Below are 26419 nucleotides of genomic sequence, written 5' to 3' on the forward strand. Positions count from 1 at the left end.
TGTTATTGGAATAATAGTTTTTCCCATAGACTTCAGGATCAGGCTGAGAGCATGGCTCAGTGGTAAAGCGCTTCCTTAGCATTGCAAGGCTGTATTTGCTCCCCAATACTACAAAAACCAAAAAACAAAAAAATGCATCAAATGGATCATTTACTGGAAGAGCCAAGAGTTCTAACTCAGTAGTTCAGTCGTAGTTCCATCTTCTAAAGAAGAGCTGGTTCCTTGTGCTCACCTACTGCATAGGAGGGCTGGTTTGCTTATTTTTTAACTTTCTGCTTATTTATTTTGATTGTGTATGTGTGTCACATGGCACACACGTGGAGGTCAGAGGACAACTTGGAGCTGTTTCTCTCCTGCTACCATGTGGATCCCAAGGATTGAACTCAGGTCATCTAGCATCAGCCTTGGCAGCAAGCATCTTCATCCTCTGAGCCATCTCTCTCTCCAGCCCCTCTGATAGTGTTCTGATACACCTTGAGCTACAGTAGCACAGACCTGTGCTCATTTCATGTGTCATAGGCTGGCAGATTACTAAATAAAACATCCAGCAGTGAGGGGTGGCAGCTGAAGATGCCCAAGAGTTTTGGCTTACATATTGAATTAGCTAAGGAAGTCAAACTGGCTTGTTTTCTTTGGGTTATGATTATGTCGGTAGATTGCCCAAGTTTCTAGACTGCGTAGTTTTCACTTAGATGTTCACAGTAAAGTGTACAAGAATATTCACAATGAGAAAAATGAGGTTATCCTTTCTGTTGAGGATCTGACTGTGTGAAGTGGTTTTCCTAGGACAGCCTGTTGTCCTTGGCTGGTCTAGGGTACTTGCAACTGCAGTCTCACTACCTAGATTGAGTTTATTGTTCACTGGTTGTTGAGTGATAGTCCTGACCTTTGTCCCCTTGGGAGAGGTGATGTTTTTATATAATCACCTTTTCAAACTACTTTGTGTGAGCTTAAGTACATACATTTTAAGTATTTCTCTTCTGAATGGCATATGCCAGGGATCTACTAATTTGGCCTGATGGCTGGAGAGATAGCTCAAGGGTTAAGAGTACTTACTGCTCTTCCAGAGGGCCTGAGTTCAGGTCTCAGCATCCATGTTGGCTAGCTCACAACGACCTCTAACCCAGTTCTGGGGATCCATGCTTTCTTTGGCATTTGCACACATAGACCATATACACACAAACACACACACACCCAAGTTAAATCCCCCCAAAGAGTGTTGTTTTCAGTAATGAAATGTCCTTTTGGCTTACTTGCAGCATTGTTTTTGCTTTTAGATACGATGACTAAGTTAGGAGGAGGAGTAGACTCTCGTCACCTATAGCTTCCTAGAGGAAAAGAAGTGGGGGACGAGACTCAAGTAAGGTGTATGTATAGTGAAGGTCCCCTGTAGTCAGATTTTTCTTTGGGCTACCAGCTCACAAATAATGACATGGAGACTTATTATTAATTATCAAAGCTCGGCCTTAGCTTAGGCTTGTTCCACTAGCTCTTATAACTTAAGTCAACACATTTATTTTCATCTCCATTCTGTCATGTAGCTCATTGCCTTGTCTCTCCATACTGCCCATGCTGCTTTCTCCATGGCTGGCTGGCAACTTAGCCTTGTTCTTCCCAGAGTTCTCTCTGCCTAGAAGTCCTGCCTATACCTCCTGCCTAGCTATTGGCCTTTTGGCTTTTTATTACACCAATCACAGCAATACATCTTCATACAGTGTACAGATATCCCACAATAGTCCCCATAGGCATTCTTCTGACTCTGTGTCCTAATTAGGTTCCCTTTAGCCAGCCAGACTCCAGGTTAGTTAGTTCGAGAGGTAAGAGAGGGTCATGTGTCTCCAGACCACATAGCTTAGCCTTCCAAGTTTAGTCCATTTGTTACTGACAGGAAGTAGGTTGCATGCATACTACACTGTATCATATGTACCTTTGCTATTATTTTATGATGAATTTCATTCTTAAAATCTCACTACATGACCATTAAAGTTAACTTACAATTTTTACTTACAGAATTATTCTTACAGTCACAGCTATGGGATGAAGAAGCGATCTTCTATTTCTCATAAAGACCCCTTGGTTAGTTCTGCTTTGGAAGTTTGGTCTAGTGGTGATATTATGGACAACACCAAATTACAAGTGGATTTCATTCTCACAGTTTGTTTTTAGAGACTTGGAATGTATTTTCTGGTAGAAACAGTCAAATGTGTGATAGAGAGTTCCCATGTGAGAACTCTCAAACCCTTTCACCTGTGTGATTGCCCTGCAGAACCAACAGGCTTTCCATTACAGTCACCGGGGTGCTCAGGACCCTCTTTCCCTTAGTGTGCTCTTGGCAGAAATGTAGTCCCTGGCTCTCTGCCAATTCTGGGTTCCGTTGGAGCATTGGGAGGATTTTGCTAGAAGGGAAGAGGGAGGGAGAATGTGGCTGAAGGCAGATTACAGAGAGGCCTTGGTGTATGGGACATGGCAGTTTTGTGGCCGGGTGAGGTGTGAGTGATGGCAAAAGGCAGGACCAGGAGTGTTGCGGGTAGCGTAGAAGCAGGGCCCTGCAAGTAGTGTCAGCAATAGGAAAGGAAGACGCTAAGCCAGGGATTGTACCTTTGCTTAACCCCTAGCTAGCAAGATGGGGGTTTGATAGGTGATTTCTCTAATCTAGCAAATTATAGAAGTGCTAAATATTCAGTGGGCCTCGGTTTTGCAGGGGTATTCTTAACTCTAGAATGAGAATAACTCAGTTATTTGTTTTTTATTTTTATCTGAGGGTGTTTTATCTTGTTTTTAAAGTAATACATAGTAGTGACCTTGTTGGAAGTAGCTGACCTTTAGTGCCCACCCTTTACAAGCTGTGACCCAGGGCTTTAAAGGCATTGCCCTGGGGAAGGAGGAGCCTCGACAGTATCAGATTTTGCCTGTGTGTTCAAATTTTGTCTTGGTGTGTGGTTGCATCAAAAACATCTAACCTGAGAAAAATTGTTAAATTTTGATTTTTGCAGAGTGGCCTCTATTTTGACCAGAGAAACTATAGCAGTCTTAGACATAGCAAGCCTGCCTCGACCTACTACTTTCGGGTTTGTCTAGTCTTTTGGTCTCATGTATCTTCCTCACCCTTAACACTTCTCTAATCCCCCATTTTGCATTTTGACCATTTGTAACTAATCTGTGAATGGTCTGGATATACCAGTTTTGGTAACTGATTCATATAGTTCTTGAGTGTGTTTTCAGTGAGAACTGTTAAATCAGTTTGTAATGAAGATTCAAACAGAAAAAGAATTTGTACAGTGAACATTATGTTCTACTGCTTAGATTATATAGTTTATTTCCTAGTGTCATAATTATTTGTCTATTACTTTATCATTCCTTCTTTTGTTTTTGTTTATTTGTTTGTTTTTAAGACAGTCTCACTATGTGTGTAGCCTAGACTCAAACTCAAGATTCATCTGCCTCAGCCTCCTACTTGCTGATGTTAAGGTGGGGACTACAATGCCAGCTTCTGTCTAGTTTTTTATTCATTTCAAAGGAAGCTATAGGTATAGTCCTTTCCCTGATAGATACTCTTAAAAAGTTGACACGTGAAAATAGAAGCTATGTATAGGATGAGAGGGATGTTATTACTTGTTAGAATATTAATGTAAGCCAGGCATCGGTGGCATACACCTTTAATCCCAGCACCCGGGAGGCAGAGGCAGGCGGATCTCTGTGAGTTTGAGGCCAGCCTGGTCTACAGAGCGAGATCCAGGACAGGCACCAAAACTACACAGAGAAAACCTGTCTCGAAAAAAACAAAACAAAACAAAAAGAATATTAATGTACTATTAGAATCTTGTTTTTCTTTTGTCTGTTTTGGGGTTTTGCTTGTTTTTGAGACATGGCGTGTCTCTGTAGCCTACTCATCCTGCCTCAGCTACCCATGTGCCAGGGTTGCAGGCTGGTATCACCATAATCATCTAGAATCTTGTTTTTTTCCAAGACATTGAACATTCAAAGCATACTGTAATGTGTAGTACCCAGTACATTTAAAAGTATTCAGGAATGGGAACTAATCTACATGGTAGAATAATTCATTAGCACATATGAGGCTCTGGATTCAATTCCGTGCACCGGAAAACACAGTCAACTGAAAAACCTGCCTGCATATACCATTTCACTATTCTTGTTTGTCTAGGTTTAGTGAAAAAGAACTGAAAATTGTGTCTTAAGTGATACCAGGGAAAGAAATGTAATTTCTTTATAAAAAGTACTTTTAGTGCATGGACTCAGCTTATCTGGTTAACTAGCATGCTTTTGAAAGATAGGCTTTCAAATCTATTTGGAAAAAGATAGTGATAACAGTAACTAAGAGCTCACTTACTTGTAACCTGGCCAAGACCATTGGGAGTCTGTCACAAAATACTCGACAATGCCCCAGGAACTACTGGTGACTGGTCTGAGGCCACCATTTGACATACTCCCACTGCCACGTCCCTCTTTCCTTCAGTGCTTTCCTGGGTCCCCGTCTCACATCCTGCCAATCGTTTTCTAAAACTAAGAGGTTGTACATAATGATAGAAGACTGCTAGCGCTGATTTCCTTTCTTACCCCTAACAGTTTGCATTGCAGTGACTTCTATCTTACTCATGTGTTTTTACACTACTCTAAGCACTTGGGGCTTGCTAATGAGTTATGGAATCTATAACCATAACCTAAAGTCTTCTGCCTGCATGCTGGTGAGGTGCATTCTCCTCTGTTTCTGTTGTTGCTTATTTCTACTGTTCTGCCTCTCTTTGCAGTCTTCTTCCCTGTGCAGTGACCCGCTGGGGACATCTCCGAGTAAGAACAGGGTCAGTACTTTTGAGGAGCATGTGACCGTCACAGCTGCCCCGCCTTTCTTTAGGTTTAATTAGTTCACTTATTCCGTAGGCCTCCTCTACTGCAAATTCTGGTCTGCTGAGAAGTACCAGCCTGGTTTGTATTTCCCTCTTCCAGTGTGTGCTCTGTGGTAGGGCCGCTGTCATGGTGCTGACTGAGCTGTGTGGCCTTTCTGCCACATGTACTGCGGAGTACGCTGCCTGTGCTTGGGTTACAAAATCCAGGGAATGAAAAATAATCCTGTTCTCTTTGCCAGCGTAGAAATGGATGACTATCTGGTAGCTTATGTTAAGAATCTGTTTCCTTGGGTTCTGCCACATTCACTTAGTTTTCTTTGGTATGGCTATGACCCTAGGCTGTGGCAATCAAAAGTCGACTAAGCAACCTGAGTTCAAAGCATAACCAGCAGCTTGTGTGACATGCTGGCTGTTGGTGCTTCTAGTTGTTTGACATTCTGTGACCGGCTTCAGAAGACTGGGGCCCAGACTGCTTACCCCTGTTTACTTCCTCACTGTTTGTTCTTTTAAGAGAATAAATTAATTAATATTACCTTTCTCAAGTTATTACATGAGGGTGAAAGAAAATATTGTAGTGTTTTTTTTAAACCAAGTATATTGTTGAAGTTATAATGAAACTGGTACAGTGAATCTTGTATGTAAGTGAAGATAACACATCATCCTCAAACATTTTTTTGAATTATGAACTGCCAAAATAATAAAGATATTTTCAAAATAATTCCAGTACTAAATAAATAAGTAATATTCTTTTGTTCTCCAGGCATCATTGTATGATGGTGGATTATATAACCCCTATGGTTCTCGAACTGTAAGTCTAAATGGGAAGGGGATGGATACAGGAGGGGACAAGAAGTCATTTAGTCTGGCCCTATACTAAAGCTGTGACCCATTCATTGAGCCAGCTGTGAGAAAATGACTACTGGAGATTATGAGTTAACATATGAGGGAGTCTATAGAGAAACTTCTTGGGGCATCTCCTCCCCTGTTGAGGGTGGGTGTGAGGTAGAGTGCCAGGTGAAGAAAAGCAGCTATTTTCACCTTGGGCTCCAGAGTCAAGTTAAGAGCAGGGTCACTGTATTCCCAGCAGACAAACTGAGCTGGCCATTGTTGTAAAGCCTTTCTTCTTGGAAACTTTATAGCCATCTGAGTACAGTTACTACTCATCGAGAGCAAGTTCCTCCCGAAGCAGTCCTGTGGTGAGCTCCCCAGCTTCTCTGCACACTTTAGGCGTGTTTAGTTGCTCTGCATTCTCACTTTAGAACAGAGTCGTGTGTTTCATCATCTTGTGCATGGATTATGTGCTTCCTCGTCCATAAAAATCAAATACTAATATGTGCTAATTGACTGTTTTTGTGTGGACCCAAGTAATTTCTTAACTGAGTCTGGAACTGAGGCCATTGGACAGGCTTAAAGTTTTTGTGGAACCCTTTGCCTTTCAAGTACTGATCATTCCTGTCGGATGTGCCGCTCTGGGCTCCCCCTGCGTATGTTCGTGCACTGCCATTTCCCTTGATTAGCAGCCCTTCTGTCTGTGGAGTGATGGGAGAAGTAAACAGACCCATTTAAAGCTTGTTCCGCACCACTACCTACTCTTTCTGGGGCATTACAGTTTATTTTGCAGTTTATGTAGGTAAGTAATATTTGTAAAGAACAAGTCCAGAGTAGAGTTCCCCAGCAAGTCCTTACATGTAACCTGTTCACAGTCATGCTTTCAGAGATGTTTTGGACATGTATGAGTGCTTTTCATTTTGGCCACAAATGGCTTCCTTCTAGTATGTGTTACTCCTCTATGTTTTCTTAAGGTATCTTTCTGTGTCAGTGCATACAGATTTATAGCATCTTTTTTTGCCATTATTATAATTATTATAAACAATTAAGCTGTGCTCCCCTTTCAATTATTTTCTCTTTGAGATAGTTTCATATCATCACATCTTTTTAATCGCAGTGTACTAGCTAGTGAATGCATAGATATCCATTTTACAAATCATTTTACTATTGATGGTTATTGAGATGGTCAGACATTTTCTATATGTACACATGAGCTGTGCATGCACATATGGAGGTTGGAGGTCGAAGTCAGGTGTCTATGCTGTTACTCCTCTCTACCTTATTTGTTTAGACAAAGTCTCACTTAACCTAGAGATCACTGTTTTGGCTAGACTGGCTGGCCAGCAAACCTCGGAGAGCCACTGTCCCCTAGTGCACACACTGTCACACCTGGCTTTTACATGGGTGCTCGGAGTCCAAAGTAAGGCTTCATGCTTGCACAACATCTCCCCAGCCTTATGATGAACATTCTGACATTCTCTCTGTCTCTGCCTCTGTCTTTCTCTTCCTTGCACACCCATACACATGCCCAGACAGTATACTTACATGAGTACATCTGTAAGACAAATTGTGTATCAGGAAATGTTAAGAATGTAAGAGCATATGCATTTTTAATTTTTTTTTTTCCGAGACAGGGTTTCTCTGTGTAGCTTTGCGCCTTTCCTGGATCTCGCTCTGAAGACCAGGCTGGCCTCGAACTCACAGAGATCCGCCTGCCTCTGCCTCCCGAGTGCTGGGATTAAAGGCGTGCGCCACCACCGCCCGGCAAGCATATGCATTTTTAAAAATAGATTATTTTTGTTTTATGTGTATAAATGTTTTGCTTACATACGCATGCATGTATCAAGTACATGCCTGTGTCCACAAAGGCTAGAAGAGGATATTGTATCCTGGAACTGCACTTATAGGAGATTGTGAGCTACCATGGCTGCTGGGAACCAAACCTAGATTCTTTGCAAGAACAGCAAATGATATTAACTATTGAGCCATCTTTCCAGGCGTCCTATTTTTTCAGGCTGGGTCTCACTATGTAGCTCTGGATAGTCTGGAACTTACTCTGTAGACTAAACTGGCCTCGAACTCACAGAGATCCATCTGCCTCCGCGGCCTCCTGAGTGATGGGATTAAAGGTGTGGGTCACCATACTCGGAGCATATGCCTTTTAATTTTGCTATATATGACCATATTGATAACTAAAAAGACTGCACTCATTTACATTTTCAAAGCAATTAATTAGGTGTGTAGGTGTTAGTTATTACTATCTTATTATTCTTACAGATTATTCCAAACTGGAGAAATTAATAATTATTACTAATCATTAAGATTACTTTGTATCAGAGAAAAGATGAGTTCTGTGGGCTTTCTTTTACATTTATGTTTGTAGTTCTTGACCCTCCAGAATGGCAGTTCTCAGAGATACCACCCTTGTACTTAATAAAACTAGCATGGGTGTATTTAGGGCATAATGCCTTTTTTACAAAAGAAGGTGTTTACTCTTAACCAACTGTATACTCACATATTTTTAATATGTCAAATGTAGTGTCCCCCTGCAAAAATTTTTGATAATTTTTGTATTTTCAAAAACACAGCAGTTCAGGTCCTTGCCCTTGTGTGCTGGCTAGAATCTGTCTCATTTGCAATTTGGGTTTAGAATGACTACCTTAGTGATGTCAAAATGACATCTTAGTGACATCAGAATGTGGATAAACCAGTATGCCAAGGATGAGTTCTGCAGTGGAGTGGGAAGGACACGGTCCTGTGAGGGGATAAGAATAGTACTGTCACCGCCAGCTGCACAGGAATGAGTACCAGGAAATGAGTCACCGCCTCAGGCTTTGCTGGTAGGAACTTCTTTGACATATGTTATTTCATTTTAAAACATTTTTTTTCTTTCTCAAATTGAAATCCTAAGTGTATTTATTGATCTCTCAAGGGACTTTACAGATCTGCAAGTCGAAAAAACCATGACCTCCCTAGCTGATTTTGTCTAGTTTACTTATACCCTTACCAGTGTTTAACTTAAATAAAAGAGAGTTTTGCTTTATTCTTTGTGCTTTTGGGAAGTATCTTGATTTTCAGTGATTCTTCTTCCTTATGCCTTAAGCAGCTTATCTCTCTAATGGTGCACAGTGGCTCATGCCGATTAATGCTGTGTAGAGTGGCCTCCTGAACTCGCGCAGTGTGTTTGTAGTCTGTGAGACCGTTGTGGAAATTGAATCTTTTTCACTTTCTGTAGTCCATCGATGATGATACTGCAAGCATTGTGTCTTCTGAGCGTGCCAGTCGTGGGCGAAGGGACAGTGTGGTGAGCATGGTCTGCATGCAAACAAATACAGCTTTTACAGTGACAACAGTGTGTGATTATGTGAAATTTACTGCAAAGTAAAATTCGTGTTTTCCTTAAATACAGTTTATATGAACAGTTTGCTTTGTAATGAGTCATAGACTCGTGTGTCTTATGTACAAATCATTTATTGAAGACTTTCACTTTATTTGCTGTTTTTTTATGTACACATTTTATCTGCTTGTTTTTCAAAATGAGCCTTTCAAAGCAAGAGTCACACTTGTACCATTGTATAGTGCTTGTGTGTAAGACTGTGACTTTTGTCAGCTGTTGATGGCAAGATTTAAAAACACTAGTTCAGACATTTTACCCAGTTAATCATTGTGGACATGGTAATAGTTTCATGTTAATCTTTAACGAAGCTGGAAATTTTGTGGAGTGGCATTTTTGTTCTCTATAAGGAACTGATGTGGAAATTAGAGTAGAGGACTGTGTGTCAGCTTGGAGCTAGAATAAAGAGGCCTTGAAGCTGTAATTCCTTCCAGAAAGGTGCAAGCTCAATTAATGTGGACGATTGTAAACCCAAAGTTCTCATAAAGGGAGCACCACATGTTTGTGTGAGATAAAGTCTCCTAATTAAAGCATTTGTGGTCCCTTAGCCATCCAGGTAATGCTCATACTTATGGCTGAAGGAAGCACCTTGGAAGCAGTGGTGTTAAGTGCTAGGAGTGATGTGTCAAACCAAGGACAGACCTCTGACTTTATGGAGCTTGTGTCCTAGTAAGACATAGAACTAAATTAGTGAAGAAAGGAACACACAAGGAAGACAGCTCAGGGTGTGAAGAAAAGAGCAGTTGAGTGTGATGGAGAGAGGACCTTGAGGTGATGGAGGATCTGTGAGTGACCCTGGGAGAGCCCTCAGAGACAGTGCCTTCTGATAGAAGAGCTCAGCTGTTTGAAGAGCAAGAGAAGGGACTTCTCAGGCTGGGCTTCCTCATTATTTTGTCCAACAGTTCCTGATATGACAAGTGAAGAGAAAGAAATTAATGTGGAAATTGGGTATTGCCAGAGTTGATAGCTATAAGGAATTATAATATTGTAAAAATATAGTAGAGATTTGATAGTGGCCCGGAGCACCGCCCCCACCAGCTAAGGTTCCCAGTGCTTCAGTGTGGAAGGTTTGCTTGTCATGAGCTCAGGCAGAAAACGGTGTAGAGCATAGATGTGCAATTGATACCGATGAGAGAGCTTACTTTAGGGAGCCGTGACTTCACTTAGGTGCCTCTTTTCTTTTGTACTACTTGAAATAGCTTGATTGTAAATGTTTCCTCATTTCGTGATACTTTCTCAAACATCAAATGAAGATGGGCACACAACCCCCAGTTAGCTAGTGTTTCTTTCTTCTTTCTAACTTCTAAAGCTTCTCGTTTTCTCTGACTGGAAGGTCTCTGCTGCTGACTATTTTAGTCGCTCCAATCGTAGGGGGAGTGTTGTCTCTGAGGTGAATGACGCCGGCATCTCAGACTTGACCAGCGTGAGTGTATTGCATGGGGTCATTGTGTTATCCCAGGCATGTGACTAACAGCTTATGTAGTAGCTATTTTTAAAGTTTGGAATTTAATTCACTCCTTAGACATATTTACTTGATCATATTAACCTGAAACATAATTATTTTGGAATGTATTTGTTAAGATGTCTTAAAATCCCTCTTTCTTTTACCCTGTGGAATCCCCTTATAGAACTCATTAGCATATTCAATGATTCCTAATATCATGCTAATTTTGTTTGGTTTTTTTTTTCACTGTTCTTTTTTTCTGAATTATTTTAGAGCCAGTCCATTTACATCATGTCATTTCCTAACAGGTAGTTGATATGCATACCTAACCTACCGTTCCTAAGGAAATAAACAAGTAGTTTCCTAACACCAGCTCACACTTGGCCCATATTCAGGTGCTTTTGGTTTACTTTTTGCCCCCTTCTTGTTTTGATAAGTCTATAAAGTGTTAGAATTTCAAAGATGAATAATAAAGAATGTGACTTGGTATAATGCCACTGATTTTTAGTAGTCAGAGAGAGGCTGAAGGGGTTTTAACGTGGACTCTGGATTGGTCTGAAGCACCCTTCCTGGTGCTTGGGGACTGAGTGGAAGTAGAATGTCCTTGGAGGCACCTGTGGGTGCCACCCTTCATGTACTTTGGGACCTGCCTGCTGAGCTCATCTCTCCAGCCCCTCCCCCACTGGCTTGGCGTCATGCAGACAAGCCCCATTCTGATGGTCCAGCACTTTGGAGAGGATGAGAGGTAGCAGTTCTTCTTGGAAATGCAGAGATTTTTTTTTTTTTATTAGCACTTCACTTATGAAGTAGCTAGTTCTGAACTATTTTAATCCTCGAAAATCTTAATTATTTTAATTGTGGTCATAATTATTCCACATTATTAGCTTAAACCTGGCCATACAGCAATCTCATCTTGCTATGGATTGAACCAAGGACTTGGTTTATTATGAAATTAGAAGCTGGTTTCCCAGTTATTCTGAAATGTTACCTATTTTATTAACCTGCTTAGTAACCTCTTTTTAATTTTTAGAACATTTTCATTTATGTTTATGTGTATGTATGTTCATGTGAGCATATGGCATGGAGCACATGTGTAGGTCAGGTGACAGCTTGCAGGAGTTGGTTTTCTCCTTTTATGTGGTCCTGGGGATCACATGTCATGAGGCTCACTGGCAAGTGCCTTTTACCTGCTGAGCCATCTCCCTGGTCCATTGGTACCCGCTTTTTTTCCCCACAGATATAATTGAATTTACTGTATGTACCTGTTTCTTAATAGCTTGTTCTCTGTTAGTCTCACAATTCATGATGCCCGAATAGGGTTTGTATCATTTGTACATTTCGTTCTTGGCAGTTTGCTTTAGTAATTATATAGAAATGAAGAACGTTACAATTTGTCTCTTCCTGCCTCTATGAATTAAATACCTCTTTAATGTAAGCAAAAGATTATTTAGAACAGGGCTATTAAATAAAGTCTTCCTGTTATTTCATAGCCTGAAAGCCATCGCCTTTTTAAGTAGTTATAAAATACCATTAATTTTGCTTTCTGATAATGTCCTCTAAACAGGTGACTTCTCTAATTTAAAAAGCATATGCTTTAGTTCACCTCATTGAAGCAGATGTAAAAGGGATTTATATTGGTCCATCTGTCCCTGTCCCCGGCTCTGCCTTTGCAAGATGCTTTCTAGCTTCCATTGTGGGCCCATTGTATGCTCACAGGGTGAGAATCCTGGCTCCAGGAGGGGCTGGAAAAAGGTGCCAGCCAGCCAGTTCTACAAGACGACAGGATTCACATGCTGTAAGCTCCAGTCTTGCTCTGTAGATCAGGGTAGAGTAAAGGAAAAGAAATGTGTACTGGCTTACTGTTCATTGCACCAGTCTTTTGAAAGAAATCCTTAACCAGATTCACTTCCAGAAATCATTAAGCCCATTGTCCTCTTTCCTTCTATGGTTATGGAATCAGATCCACTTTCTGTGTTTTGTTTTTCATTAAACAAGTTTTAGATAACCTTGTCATTATTAGCTTGAGCATTCTTAATACAAAAATCCAAAATTCTTTATGTTCTAAAATCTAAAAGTTTTTGAGTACCTTCATCGTGCTATGTAAGCTGGGTTGTTATAATATATCAAATTAACTTATGTGTATAAAATGTGAAATGTAGATGCATTCTATGTTTAGACTTAGGTACCAAGATATCCCAGTATGTACATATGATTATTTCTACAACTGGAAAAAAATCCTAAATTTGAAACACTTCTTTTCCCAAGTATGTGAAATGAAGGACATTTATTAGAAGTTAATGGATAATTGTGACCTAGTGAATACATTTAACAAACCGCACTGTAAACACTTTATTTAGAGTATGCTTTTATACCTTAAGCATGATTAAATTTTATTGCATTCAAAAAGGCTTTTCAAGATCTATCTGGCAGGTACTTTCAGTCATCATTATAGACATTAGCTTGTCATTGCAATACACCTCTATAGAGTCAGCCGCAGAAGTGAGACCGAAGGAGTCTGGCCAAGTCACTGCAGCCAACATGACTGGACTGCGGCCTGGCTGCTTTATGCTGGCTTCACGATTCTTGAAGGTTTGGCGCATGATCAGTTTGCGTTGCGACAGTTGGGATCTATTAGAATACAGTGAACACGACAGAGTCAACATTGTGGTGGCTTCAGTGATGCAGCTTCTGAAATGTAAGATTATTCCAAGGTGATGGTCTAGTAAAATGGGTGAGTTTGGGGTCATTTTTATAAGAAAGGTGAGATAGAGAGGGATTTCAGATGGACTTGAATATTTTAATTTTGAGTACTTCTTTTCTCATTAACTTACTAGCAGAGAAGAACTAGAAAGTACTTATAAAATAAGGCAGTTTATGAAGATACACTTCTTTACTTTGAACGACACTAACTACTGGGCAGTGCTTTTCACCAGTGCAGCTTGAGAGGAGTTCTTCCTCATTTAGTGCAGAGAGTGGCTTTCATTGCTTGCTTGTTGTAATACATTTTGTGTTACTTTTAAGTAAATCCAAATAAATTTAAATGATTTCCTTTTGAAAGTATTACAGCAAGAAGTGAAACATCAAAACCCAGCATTTGTATTACCAGTAAGAGTACTAGTTGAGTAAAAGGTCTTTATTAAACATTGATAACTGGGTAATAAAAAATATGCTAGAAACTTTTCCATGTGAGGAGGTTGGGTTAAAGTCATCTGAGCAAAGGCAGAAATGCTTCCTGTTTAGTAATTCACCAAAGAAGGTTTTCAAATCCCCTTTCTGGATTGGGCTGGGAAGGTTGATCTCAGAGATCAGGACTGGGAATATTTTATTTTCATTTAGTTTTAAGTTCCTATGTCACTTTCCCCACTAAGGCTAATAGTATATGCAAGTAAATATGCATGCTGGAGTTCATGAAACATGTTCAGAAACAGCTGGAACCGTTAGTAATTGCTTAACCTCCAGCAAAGTTTCCCACCTCGGATTTTTTTCCCTTAGCTCTAGTTAGAATTTTGGAATAGATCTTTAAGGAACCTTCCTTCTTGAAGTGGGTCTGGGAAGCCAGGGAAACCCGAGTTAGCAGCAGAAGATAGGTTAGTCTGACTGTGGCATGTTAAGATAATGTGTCACTGTAGAGATATTAAAATAAGTGAAGCCTGTGAGTACAGATGGGTGGAATGGATTCTGAGCCCGTATACACTAAGTGCTATTCCTTGTTTGAGTACAGAAAAGGAAATGCAGATACAAGGATTGCATGATCGAGATCAGACAACAAATGGATTGGTGTCTCAGTGTCGGGGGATAGGAAATGCTATGAGGAGAAATGAAGTAGTCTCAAAACTTTGAGGCTTGGGGGGGAAAGCAAGGGAAAAAGAAGATGGAGAATGTGTCTGCGACATTGTTGTTAAGATTTTGAGAGACTTGGGATCGATTGTCCTTGGCAGAGCAGGGACTGGTGGGGAGAAAGGCTGATTTCTTATACCTTTTTGTACTGCTTGAGTTTGCCGTGTGTGTAAGAAAACATATGTGTATATAACCTGCTATGGGCATTCAATAGTTTTATGTGTGCATTTTGTGTCTTAATGTTTAAAACATTTTTATATTGACAGTTTCAGTGCTCATATTGAGGTTTGTATATAGTTTTCTTTGATGTATTTATTAAATACCATGAAGAGAAAAATCAGTCTAAACAATCTAAAATTTTGAGTCTATGCAGCTTGCTTCCGGTCTGTATTCCTTAGACTATGAACTAAAAATTCTTGACATTTTGTTACAACTTTTATTTCAGTTTTAATGTGTTTACTTTTGATTCTACACATCACTGAACTTAGAAAGCCCCATTGAGATTGCTCGTCTCCCCACAAAACAAGTCAGCATGCTGTACATCTTCTTGATCCTCATCTCTCTTTTTTTTTCTAGTTGGATGAAAAATCGGACAAACAGTATGCTGAAAATTACACAAGAGTGAGTATAAAATTCTTGATAGGATGGAGCTCTCAAGGTCAGCCCTGCACTTCCTGTGACTCGTTCCTCTTGTCCAGCACAATTGGCCAGTTGAGCTGCCCTTCCCATTGTCTGTTTCCTGTCCTTGACCCCTCAGAATTCCTCCAGCCTTAGATCATGTGAAAGCCCTGGGAAGAGAGAAGCCTCAGTTTTATTTCACAGGACGTCATCCCTAAAGCTCTTGGCTACTCCTTTGAGTCCCACTTTCTAAAAACTGATATTGAGAAACCATTAAACATGAAAATGAAATATCTAGGAACGGACCAACAAACCCATAGCTTTGATTTTTTTTTTTCCTTATAGCTAAGTTACTTCTATAAGGAAAGTAGGATAACTCGGATGTAGAGGAGTGACTCTGTAGTAAAGTTTCTATTTTCTAAACATATTTTTAAGAAGCCAGGGAAATTATCTGTTAAATTTTATAATGCAAAACTGTAAGCCTATGCAATTTTAGTTTTTTTTTAGCATTCTAGAAAAAGCAAAATAATATTCAACCCAAATAACCAACACATTTCGAAGTAGCATCAATGTAGATGTTTTGTTTGGTGATGTTTGAGTCAGGGTCCTGGTATATAGCCTAGGCTGACCTTGACTTCCTGCCTCAGCCTATTGCTGGCATTACAGTACTGCACCACTGTACTCTATTTAGAAATGATTGTGATGGTGTACTTCATGTACTCTTTTTCTGCAATAAGCCCTCAAAATCTGGTGTATATTTTGTACTTATATCTCTTAACTACACTTCAGGTGGTTTCTTATGGCTCTTGACAAGTATTCCAGGTAACACACATCTCCTCTATTTATTAGTCAGGAGTGGAGCTTAGAGAGAACAGTCTAAATTCATAGCCATGTACAGTGTTCTTGCTCTTAGCTACAAATAGGTTCATCTTTCTCAGCAGAGATGAGCTGCTTAAGCAATGTTAGGATCTAAGGTAGGGAAGTGCTAATTAGACATTAGTTAGGAACAATGTTGTTCTAAAATTACTTTACATTAGCCTGAGAGCTCACCCAGGTAGTGTTTGGATGTAACAAAGATAAGCCTATAATACAAAAGCTTCTATAAAAATTATTTCCACCTTTGAATTTTAGATTCTGGTAAAGTGTTTGAGATAATGAAATGATACTTTATATGCCTGGCCTTTTTCTCTCTCCAAACCAATCTAAATTGCCAACGTGAATTGCACTTGGTAACCTCTTGACTGCATTGTTTGAATGTTCATCTGAAGCTCTCACCTGCTTCTACCACTCTGCCCCATGTTTAATCTTCACAGCAAACGTGTCGTGCCATTTTCTCTCTTTTCCAGCCTTCTTCTCGAAATTCTGCCTCAGCAACGACACCTCTAAGCGGGAACTCATCCAGACGGGGCAGCGGGGACACCAGCAGCTTAATAGACCCAGATACCTCATTGAGTGAACTTCGGGTAAAGCACAGTTTGTCTGCCTTTGCAAAGCAGCCTGGGTTTCTTTGTAGTTTGTGGAGCTTTTTAACATTTAATGTGACTTAGGAGGAACAAAATAGGGTTTCTGTAAAAACATGGTTGTCACATCTCAAAATCCCACTTGGATGTTTCAGAGCTGAAAGGAAGGGGATTAGATCATTCTTTTTTTCAGTTATCTTTTCTGAAGATGTGATGGCATTGTAATGGATTCTGCCAGTGACAAACAGTTATGTAAAATATGTGAAAGTAATTCTTTAAGAATGATCTTGCCATGTTTTAACTGGAAAATATTTGGATTTACAAAGAATAGCAGATTGTGGACCTTTGGAGCCGTTCTCATACTGGGTGCTTAAATACAGTTTCTCAGTGTTTCATAGTGAAGTATGCTATTTGGACAACAGAAAAAGCTGAGCTAGTGGACAGTTTACTGGATCCATTAGTTACATCTCCATCATTATTAACCCTTTTATTTGGAAGATGAGGATGTACCAAAAATTATTTTGACTGTCTTATTTGCTGAATCTGTTATCTGGGTCAAGACTTGTGAGAAAAACTGCATTCATTCATTCATTCATTCATTCACTCACTCACTCACTCACTCATGTATTTGAATACTTGGCAGTGGATATGTAGACAGTCAATCATATTTTGGCCTTCAGGAGATCACTGAAAAGACAAACTTATTCGAGCCAGTTAAACCAGCTAATAGTATACAGCAATACTAAGAACAGGTTAAGTTAGTTCAGAAAGGCATCGTGTAAATTGGACTAGGAACAGAGAGAGCAAAAGGCTTTTCAGAGAAGCAAGTTCAGAGCTGTCTTGAAGGGAGAATAAAAATAAAGCAAGGAAGTTCAAGTCTCTCTTGGATGGATTCCGAGAACTTGAAGGTTATTGGTACAGAAGACTTGCCAGAGCTTAGGAGATCAAGGAAGGAGGGGTTGCTGGTGAGGGAAAGAAAGCAGGGGTGGGGGTGAGGGGTGGCGATGGGGTGGGATCTAGGGGCACAAGTCACGGCTGTGCTGTATTGGATAGGAGAGCCGTTCTTAAAAGTGACTCTAGCCACAGTCCTGCGGGAGCATTAGATGGCAGGAGAAGCTGGCCCGGCCTGAGCCACCGCACGGTGGGCAAGTGCAGAGTTCTGGGGAGGAGGTGTGAGCTGCTAGCCCTGAGGAGGAGGGTTTGCAGCACGAGGACTAGGGTAGCAGAGTGAGTCGAGAGAGATGGAAGAGCCAATGGTACCCGTCTTTCTTTTCCTTCTCTTTTTGTAGAAGGGAGGTTGCTTATGCTTCTGTGGGTTGGCTTGAGCAGGTGGAAAGGGAGGCTGAGAGTTGAGGGAGAGCAGAGGACAGCTGACAGCAGTGTCTAAGGCAAGAGGAGATCGGGCTTACCATGCCGTTCCACTGCCACCTAGCAGAGGAGGGTGACTGTGGCCTGGAGCAGTCTGTGAAATTGCAGGGCAGCGGACAGGAGGAGGTGTAGAACAGCGGCCGGGGGGAGGAGGGGAGTTGGCAGGGCAGTGCAGCTATGCTGTGGAAGATGTCAGTTCCTTTGAACTGGTGACCAGGCATAAATGCTGGGGACACAGAGTTTGAATAAGGAAAAGTCGTGCCTTTAGGGGTTGCATTCTAATGGGACAGCAGGACACTGAGACAACTTCTTCCAGTCTTGGACTTAGGTAGCTCTTATCGTAGTACTTAGCATTTGTTTAATTTTTTCCCCTTGAAAGAAAATCCTCTGAGAAGAGATGAGCTTTTGGGTCCTAGTGCCTGACTCCTGATGGGCCCTCGTAAAGTGTCCTTTGAATGATTCGATGAGTACAAGGCTGGCTAACCTACCACAGACGGAGCGAGATAGGCAGGGAACGCACAGAGCAAGATGGTCTCCATCAGTCCATCCTGTCGCCATTGCTGCCCTCAGAGTCCTGTTGCAGTTACAGCCGCCTTGACTTTACACGACATGATTGGACACAGGAAATAATATTTTCCATTTAAAAGCTGGTCAGTTCTTTTAAAACAATTTATGGAAACATTTGGAGCAAATGCTCTTCTCATCACTTAAATGTATCCATCCTCTGAATAGACTCTCATTGGAAATTGTTTTCATTGTGTTTAATTTCCTTCTCTTTCTCCCAGATTAATGTGCCCAGTAACTAAGTGATTTTAAGTGACTTAGTTTTTACACTGTATTTTGGTTTTTGAAACTTATGCATGAAGAATAAAATTTGCTTCCAATTAATTTACTATGTATTTTACTAGTTGTAAATGAAGTGAAGTATTATACTAAAAAAATTGTGATTTATAAAATTAAAAACCTTATAATTTAAAAATGTTCGAATTTATATACATTTTTATCATATATATATACACACTTATATATGTATTTATATGTATATATATGTATTTATATTCCTGCTCCCATTTTCTGATGCTGTTTTCAAAGGATTCACTGCTAAGAAAGTATTGATACTAGATTGATTTCTCTGGTTCCACTGTCATTTGAAGGATTTGCCTCTTGCAGTGGTTTGGGAGTAGGGGTGTTTGCATTTGTATATTTGGATTTCTCTAGCAAACTAAGTTGTACTTTCATCTGATTCCTTTGAGTTCTGAGATATATTTTTGCAATGGTTCCTTCCTATGTCCTGCAGGACATCTATGACCTGAAGGACCAGATACATGATGTAGAAGGGAGATACATGCAGGGGCTTAAGGAACTGAAGGTACAGGGCTCCTCATTGCCCACGCATGCTCTGTATGCAGAAGTGTTGGTAATGGTGGTTCCAGAGTCCTATTAACCTGCTGCTCACAGCTTTACTAACAGCCTTTGTCCTTCAAGCATGTGCTTCACTTGCAGTGCGCAGGAAAGGGAAGCTTGCAGTCTGGGCTTGTGTTTAAATGTTTAGTGGTTTTGGGGAAATCCGAGCAGAAGATAATATAACTTGTACTTTTATTATTTTGACACAGGGACTCTCTGTGTAGCCCAGGCTGGTCTTAAACTTGTGGTCTTCTTGCCTTGACCTCAGTGCTGGGATTCTAACTGTGTGCTGCCACAACCAGCTCCTTACAATTTTTACGACTTGTAAAGTAAAAAGACCCTTGGGTCTTAACCCTATAACATTAGATAAACACCTAAAAATATTCTGAGGACATTTTTTTTTTAATTGAGAACTAGACCTTGAAATTCTTCCCAGCTCAATGAAAACATTGCCTGATTCTGTCATCAAGTCCAGTCAGTCTTAGAAGTGGAAGGAGGAAGCCTTGTCATGTCCTTTGAGAAGAAGGGACCTAAAGGCATACATACTGATTCTTTTCTTACCTGTATATAAGTTAAGATTACTTATATTTAGTGTCTTAAAGAATTCAGAGCTGCCAGGCAGTGGTGGCACACGCCTTGAATTCCAGCACTGGGGAGGCAGAGGCAGGTGGATCTCAGTGAATTTGAGGCCAGCCTGGTCTACAGAGTGAGTTCCAGGACAGGTACCAAAGCACAGAGAAACCCTGTCTCGAAAAACAAAACAAAACAAAACAAAACAAAAAAACCAACCCCCCCCCCAAAAAAAAAAAAAAGAATTCCGAGCTGGCAAGGTGGCCCAGTAAAGGCGTCGCCACCAGGCCTTATGTCCTGAGTTGGGTCCCTGGAACCCACATGGTAGAAGGAGAAAACTGGCACCTGCAAGTTGTCCTCTGACCTCCACATGTGTGTCCTGGCATTTGTGTCTATGCACACACACACACACACACACACACACACACACACACACACACATCAATAATAAATGTAATTTAAAAAAATTTAAGAGATCTAATCTTTACAAAAAATAATTTGGAGGTCAATTTGAATGACCTTTATCTATTCCCACAAGGATGTCTGTACTTGCCAGTGTAAATGTGTCAGGCAGGCATTTGGTTGTACCTGGCATTTGGTTATGCCCCCCACCCCATGTTTCAGTATAAAGTTCAAGCTGGATATTGTAAAGAAACTAGAGATTTCTTTAAACATGACAGGCTTAAGATCCAAACACTAGCAAGTCTCTAGAAGAGTGAAGGCAGGGCATTCCAGAGGTGACTCAGCACATGCCACATATCAAACAGGCTTCATGATCTGAAATAACTCTACTGCCAATCACAGCTTTCATGTAGGGAGTATGGTCCTAAAGGAATTCACAGTGAAGACGTGGTACCAAAAAGGACGAGCATCCATCCTGTGAGGAGTGCCCTTGGGGTGAGGATGTCAGTAAACATCAGGAGAGCTCAGTCAGTGGATAGGCCCATTTATTTTCACTGGTCTAAATCTTCAGGTTTAATCCTACCTTTAGGGCTCAGTGGTATAACTTACGTCTTGCAACAAGGAAAAAACTCAGTACATTAGAACATCCAGGCAGCAATCAAGTGATTCAGAGGAATTCCTAACTGTTGTTTGCTTCATTAAAACATTGTCCTCATATTTTATATCTATCATTTATTAAATTCCTTGAATAAAAATACCAACAAATTTGATTTGAAATTAGAACAGGTAAGATGCCCTCTTTTAATTCTTATCAATGTATGATTGAACGTGGCTTTAGATTTCTATTTATCCTTGAAATGATGGCAATAGAAATGTATGTGGTTGATGACTGACCGTGGTGTTGTGGCATCTGCTATTAAAAAGGGAGCTGCTTCATTGCGCACAGCATGGTTCGTGGTGATTCTGTTTACTTTCGGAGTGTTTGCCCTAGACCCCGCCACCCTTCCTTCTATAAGGAGTGCTATAATGTTTGCCCTAGACCCCGCCACCCTTCCTTTAATAGGGAGTGTTATAATGTTTTCCCCATGCCATAGAGTATCCTGATGGTATGTACTATTGCTCAGAAAATATAGTTAAATGTATTAAAAAGCATAAATCATATAAAAGATCTTTAATGATTCTATAAAGGACTAAATCCATTTAAAAACTATTAGGCATAATTGAATTTTAATACAGAATTATAGAGATAAATAAAAGAACACAATTTAACTATTTCTAGTGTGTACAAGCTTTTCATGACATTGAAAAAATAGGAAGCTGTGGAACAAAATGTATGTATACAGTTTGCATTAAACTAGGCAAGAGGGTATGTGGACACATGTGAACAGGAAATAGCCCGAGTCATGGCTCTGCTGCCTCTGCAAGGAGAGTAGGCAAGGAAGAATTTTGCTTTATAATTTTTTTCTCCCCATAAAATCTTACCACAATTTTTGCTTAGGTATTTTTAAGAGCAGTTTTTAGCTGGTAGTTAACATTTCAGAATTATTAAACATTTTCTTAAAACCTAGTGTTACATGAACTTCTCTGGGCACGCTTACTATATCTGGTCTACTCACCTCAGATAGGGCACCAGAAACAGACCAGAGTAGTGATTCTCCTCCAGCCTAGCTTGGTGAGCTGGTGAGCTCCTGGGGCTTACTTACAGGGGCATGGGTGACCCCCAGACAGTTCTATCACTGGAATGTCAACCTGTGAGGGATTTAGGCTTCCCCATAGCTGCATAGATGCCTCCCTCCAGTTCAATTTCCAGTCTGTGTACTCCTGCACCTCCCTAGATGATATGTATCTGGGGCAGAAGTACATTCAACTGCAGGGAGGTGCAGAGAGCAGGGAATGCTGGGAATTTTAAGTGAGGATCTAATGACATCTCTCCACTTTTTCTTATGAGAGAATGTCAGTAGGCCTAATCTTTTTCTTTTTCTTTTCTTTTCTTTTTTTTTTTTTTTTTTAAATAGGTGTATTTGTGTCTGTGTACTTGTGTGCATGTTCAAGGAGGCCAGAGGTGCTAGAGTTACTAGGAACCACACTCAGGTCCATTGCAAGAGCAGTATGCCCTCTTAACCACTGAGCCATCTCTCCAGCCCCAACAGGCCCAATCTGTTGTGGTTAATTCCAACTGCTCTGATTAAGATGCCAATGGCCATTATTCTGGGAGTGATAGTGTTCCACAGTGATTACTGTCTGACCAACCTGCAGTCCTTCAGTCTCTGTGTGGTTTTCATCTGTAAGATGAGGAAGGAGTTACCTACTCAGGGGATTGTCTGTAGTAAGGCAATGTGAAGAGCTTGAAAAATGTTCAGTAAATGCTGTTATTATCAGGTATTAGTTATGACATTATTCAAGAACCTTAAAACCTAATGCATTTGTAGTTGACACTGTTTCATATCTGAGTACTGAACTAGAGAGAAGTGTTGGTTTGTCAGACTGTTGATTGGGCCTGAAGTTGGCTTTTACTGTTTGACTTGTTCCAGTCATGTTAGCACTGATGATTTGATTTTTTCCTCCACAACTTAATAATTATTGTGCATCAGATCCTTTGGGCATGGTGTGTGTATTAGTCAGGGTTCTCTAGAGAAATGTAACTGATAGAATGTGTGTGTATGTGTGTGTGTATGTATGTGTATACACAAACATGTACACATACACACTACACATGAATACAATTATATGTATATTTATATAAATGAGATTTATTAGAGTGATTTACAGGCTTTGTGGTCTGACTATTCCAACAATGGCTGTAATCCAAGAATCCGATAGTTGTTAGGTGAGGCTGGATATCTCAGGTGGTCATCAGTATATGCTGGAATCCCAAAGAAGTAGTCTGTAATACCAGTGAAGGACTAACCTTGTTACCAAGACTGAAGACAAGCAGGCAAGAGCAAAGCTCCCATTTTCAGTGTCCTTTCTATAGGCTGCCACCAGAAGGTGTGGCCCAGACTTAAGGTGGGTCTTCCGACCTTAAATGATCCAATCAAGAAAAATCCCTCACAGGTGTACGCAGCCACTTGGGTTTTAGTTAATTCCAGATGTAGTCAAATTGACAACCAAGAATAGCCGTAACAGCATGTGTAATGCCACATGCTTATAATCCTAGCACTTGGAAAGTAGAGGCAAGAGGAGCAAAAACTAAGGCCAGCCTTGACTGTGTGAGCCCTTGTCTAAAAAACAAACTGAAGTCAAGGTGGGGTAGAGAGGAGAGAGGAGAGAGGGGAGAGAGAAAAACACCTCTGGATGAACCAGACTCAGTGGTACACACTCCCAGGTACTTGGGAGGCTAAAGCAGGAAGAGGACATGAGCTTGTGAGTTCAAGACCAGTCTGAACAACATGGCAAGAACTCCTATCTTGAAAATAAAACAACTGTAAAAAAACTTTGGGTAAACAAAACAGCAAAAACACAAACTATGAGATTTCAGATGCCAGGATCAACCCTAAGTGTGTATAAAAATGTAGAATCCAGAAATTCCTCTGGAAAGTTGAGAGGCACAGCTGGGTACTTCCCTTAGGCAGCTAGAGTCTCTGCATCCTTAGCTGTTGCAAGCTTCAGCAAGCAACCACATGATCTAAGCAGAACAAACCCAGCTCCGAGAGATGAAGGCACAGTTCGGGCTTTATGTCTCTGGGGACCCCAGCCCAACTTTAGCATCCTTCATCTTCTAATCTCTGAAAGTATCTATGCCTTTACAAGGACTTGACGTTTTGGTGGCAAGCAGTTAAGATTAATCAGGTCCTTAGAATGTGCTGGTCACCATCTCAGCCTTTTTGTCAGTTTGTTGTCTTCACTCACCTAGGATTTGAGACATGGAGAACAAGAGCAGTTCATCTGTCTTTGTGTAGATTGTCTGACATAAGTACTGGTTCATTTTTATTGATTAATTTTGTTTATGACCTTCCAGACAATGTTCTTCTGTTCATACCTTTTATTTGTAGGAGAGTGGGAATAGATATATCTTTAAGTCCAGAAAGAACTGTTGAATGAAGAGTTAATGGACTAGGAGAAGGAATCTTACCAGCTATAAGTTGGTTAGTATATGAAGTGTCCACTTCATGCAGAGAACTAAGAATAAAATCATGAAGGTACTGAATTCAAGTACTCCCAAACAAGTAAGAGGGTTCTGCAACTGGGTTATGAATGCTTATTAGGGGAATATCTGGGCATAGATAATCAAAGCCTAAACATTTACACCATGGCTTCAAAATGTGGGTATACACCAAAATCAGCTGGAGCTACTTAAAATAGAAATCTCTGGTCTCTATCTCTGGATTTGCATTCAGTGGATCTGGGATGGATTGAAAATTGTGTTTTCATGAAACTGACTCAAAATACAAGCAAGATTAGGATATTTTTCCACATTGGCACTTTAAAAGTCTCCCTTAAAAATATTTTTATTTATGTTTGTGTATGGGTGTTTGCCCACAGAGGCCAGAAGAGGGCATCAGATCTCTTAGAGCTGGAGATACAGGTAGTTGTGAGCTGTCTGTAGTGAGTACCAGGAATCAAACTTGGGTCCTCTGGAAGAACAGCTAGTGTTTTTAATCACTGAACCATCTCTCCAGCCCCACTTTTAAGAGTCTGTTTGTGCTTTTACAGGGAAATCATGCTGTACATATTCTACATGGACCTATTTGCATCATGTATTTTGTCTATATGTCTAGTTTTTGAGCTTCCTTGGATTCTGTTACGCATGGAGTCACACCCCATTTTATATGCTACTGAACTGTGATAAGGATTTTTTTCCACCGTTAGCTTCTTAGATGAAATTTGGTATTATATGAATAGATACCATTGAATTTGGACCTTTCTATAGTTGACTTTTTAAAATATGCTTTTAGTTAAGTGTTCTCAATACTATTTTTAATCATACCTGTATTCAGTTCTGGTTTGTGAGGCATAGAATTACAGAATCATATAGTTAGAGCATTAGACTCTAACTGCCAAACTGTTTCTATAGTAGCCACATCCACTTCCACCAGCAGCATAAACGATCCAACTTCACCATACCCTCCCCAATCCTTCTTTCTTTCAGGGGGAAGGAGCTTGCTAGGGATTGAGGTGGGAGTCTCTTCTACTGAGCATTTGCCCTCAGTCCTGTGTCTAAAGATTGATTACAGACTCTAGCCATTTTAGTAGATGAGACATAGGCTCACATGGGTGGTTTTGGTATGCATTCTCTAATGAGTAACGATGCTGAGCATGCATCCATGTACCCCTTGAACATCTATGTGTATACCCTCTTTGGGGATCTGCCTATTCAAGTTGTTATCACCCTGGGTTTTAGACCTTTTGTTGTTGATTCTGTAGTGTTCTGAATGGAAGTCAGTTGTCAGAACACTTAAAAGTGCTTCCCCCGTTTTGTGGGTTGCCATTTGCAGTATAAAGTTTTACATTTTAATAAGGTCTCCTTTTTCTCTTTGGCTGAGAATGCTTTTTGTATAATTTTTGTTTAAGAAATTATCCACCCAGAGTCATGAAGACTTACTTCTGTATTTGCTTTAGAGATCTTTGGTTCATTTTGAGCTAATTTTCATGAGTGGTGTTAGGTAGTCATTCGTCTTCATTCATCAAAAGAATGAAGTTGTCCCAGCATCATTCACTCTTTCCCTTTGCATTATGTAGACACCTTTGTCAAAAACTGATTATGTGTAAGGTTCTGGTCCTAGGTCTGTTTTACTGATTTTGGTTTGTTAAACATTTGTACTAGTTAAAAAAGTATCTCCAAAAGTGATTACTTTTCTAAATGAGTTTTTCTTTTTATCTTTTGATAAGTCAATAGGCAATTACAATTACCAACTTACTTGTTCTAAAAAAAAAATGTATATGCTGTTTTAGGTAAAAGCTTTTGAATTATATGAAATTTCAGGCACTGTGCAATAGCTCTGTAGTAATTTAAAATGTTCATCCCATTCACATTGGCATTATGTACACCGAGGAACTCCTGGAAACAAAACCCCAAAGTGGCCGAATTTAGAGAAGTGTGTGGGTTGCACTGTGAGAGGCTGTGTTCTCTCGAAGTGCTGCATTCTGAACACCAGACACTACTTGTTAAAAACTACAGGAGACACTCTCTGAAAGTGTTAATGATTCTGTATTTTCTATTTCCTAAAAACATACATTTTCTGCACACCTTTCCATCGCTGCTTTATTTTGTGTTCTTGGCATGCGAAGAGAA

General features: G+C 40.2%; 1 protein-coding gene across 24 annotated transcripts in view; it reads left to right on the forward strand.

The window, feature by feature from the left end:
- The window catches only part of Lrrfip2 (LRR binding FLII interacting protein 2), a 110643-nt gene that overhangs the window by 58241 nt on the left and 25983 nt on the right, over window positions 1-26419 (forward strand). For 13 of the 24 annotated variants that reach the window (XM_059268770.1, XM_059268778.1, XM_059268776.1 and 10 more), the window contains 3 exons: window positions 14942-14986; window positions 16330-16446; window positions 19109-19180. In XM_059268770.1, the coding sequence (XP_059124753.1) occupies window positions 14942-14986; window positions 16330-16446; window positions 19109-19180 (234 nt within the window). The remainder of the gene's footprint in view (window positions 1-14941; window positions 14987-16329; window positions 16447-19108; window positions 19181-26419) is intronic. The other 11 variants (XM_059268775.1, XM_059268785.1, XM_059268783.1 and 8 more) reach the window with 1 other exon arrangement.

Source organism: Peromyscus eremicus, chromosome 7 (assembly GCF_949786415.1).
Source record: "Peromyscus eremicus chromosome 7, PerEre_H2_v1, whole genome shotgun sequence".
Classification (NCBI taxonomy): Eukaryota; Metazoa; Chordata; class Mammalia; order Rodentia; family Cricetidae; genus Peromyscus; species Peromyscus eremicus.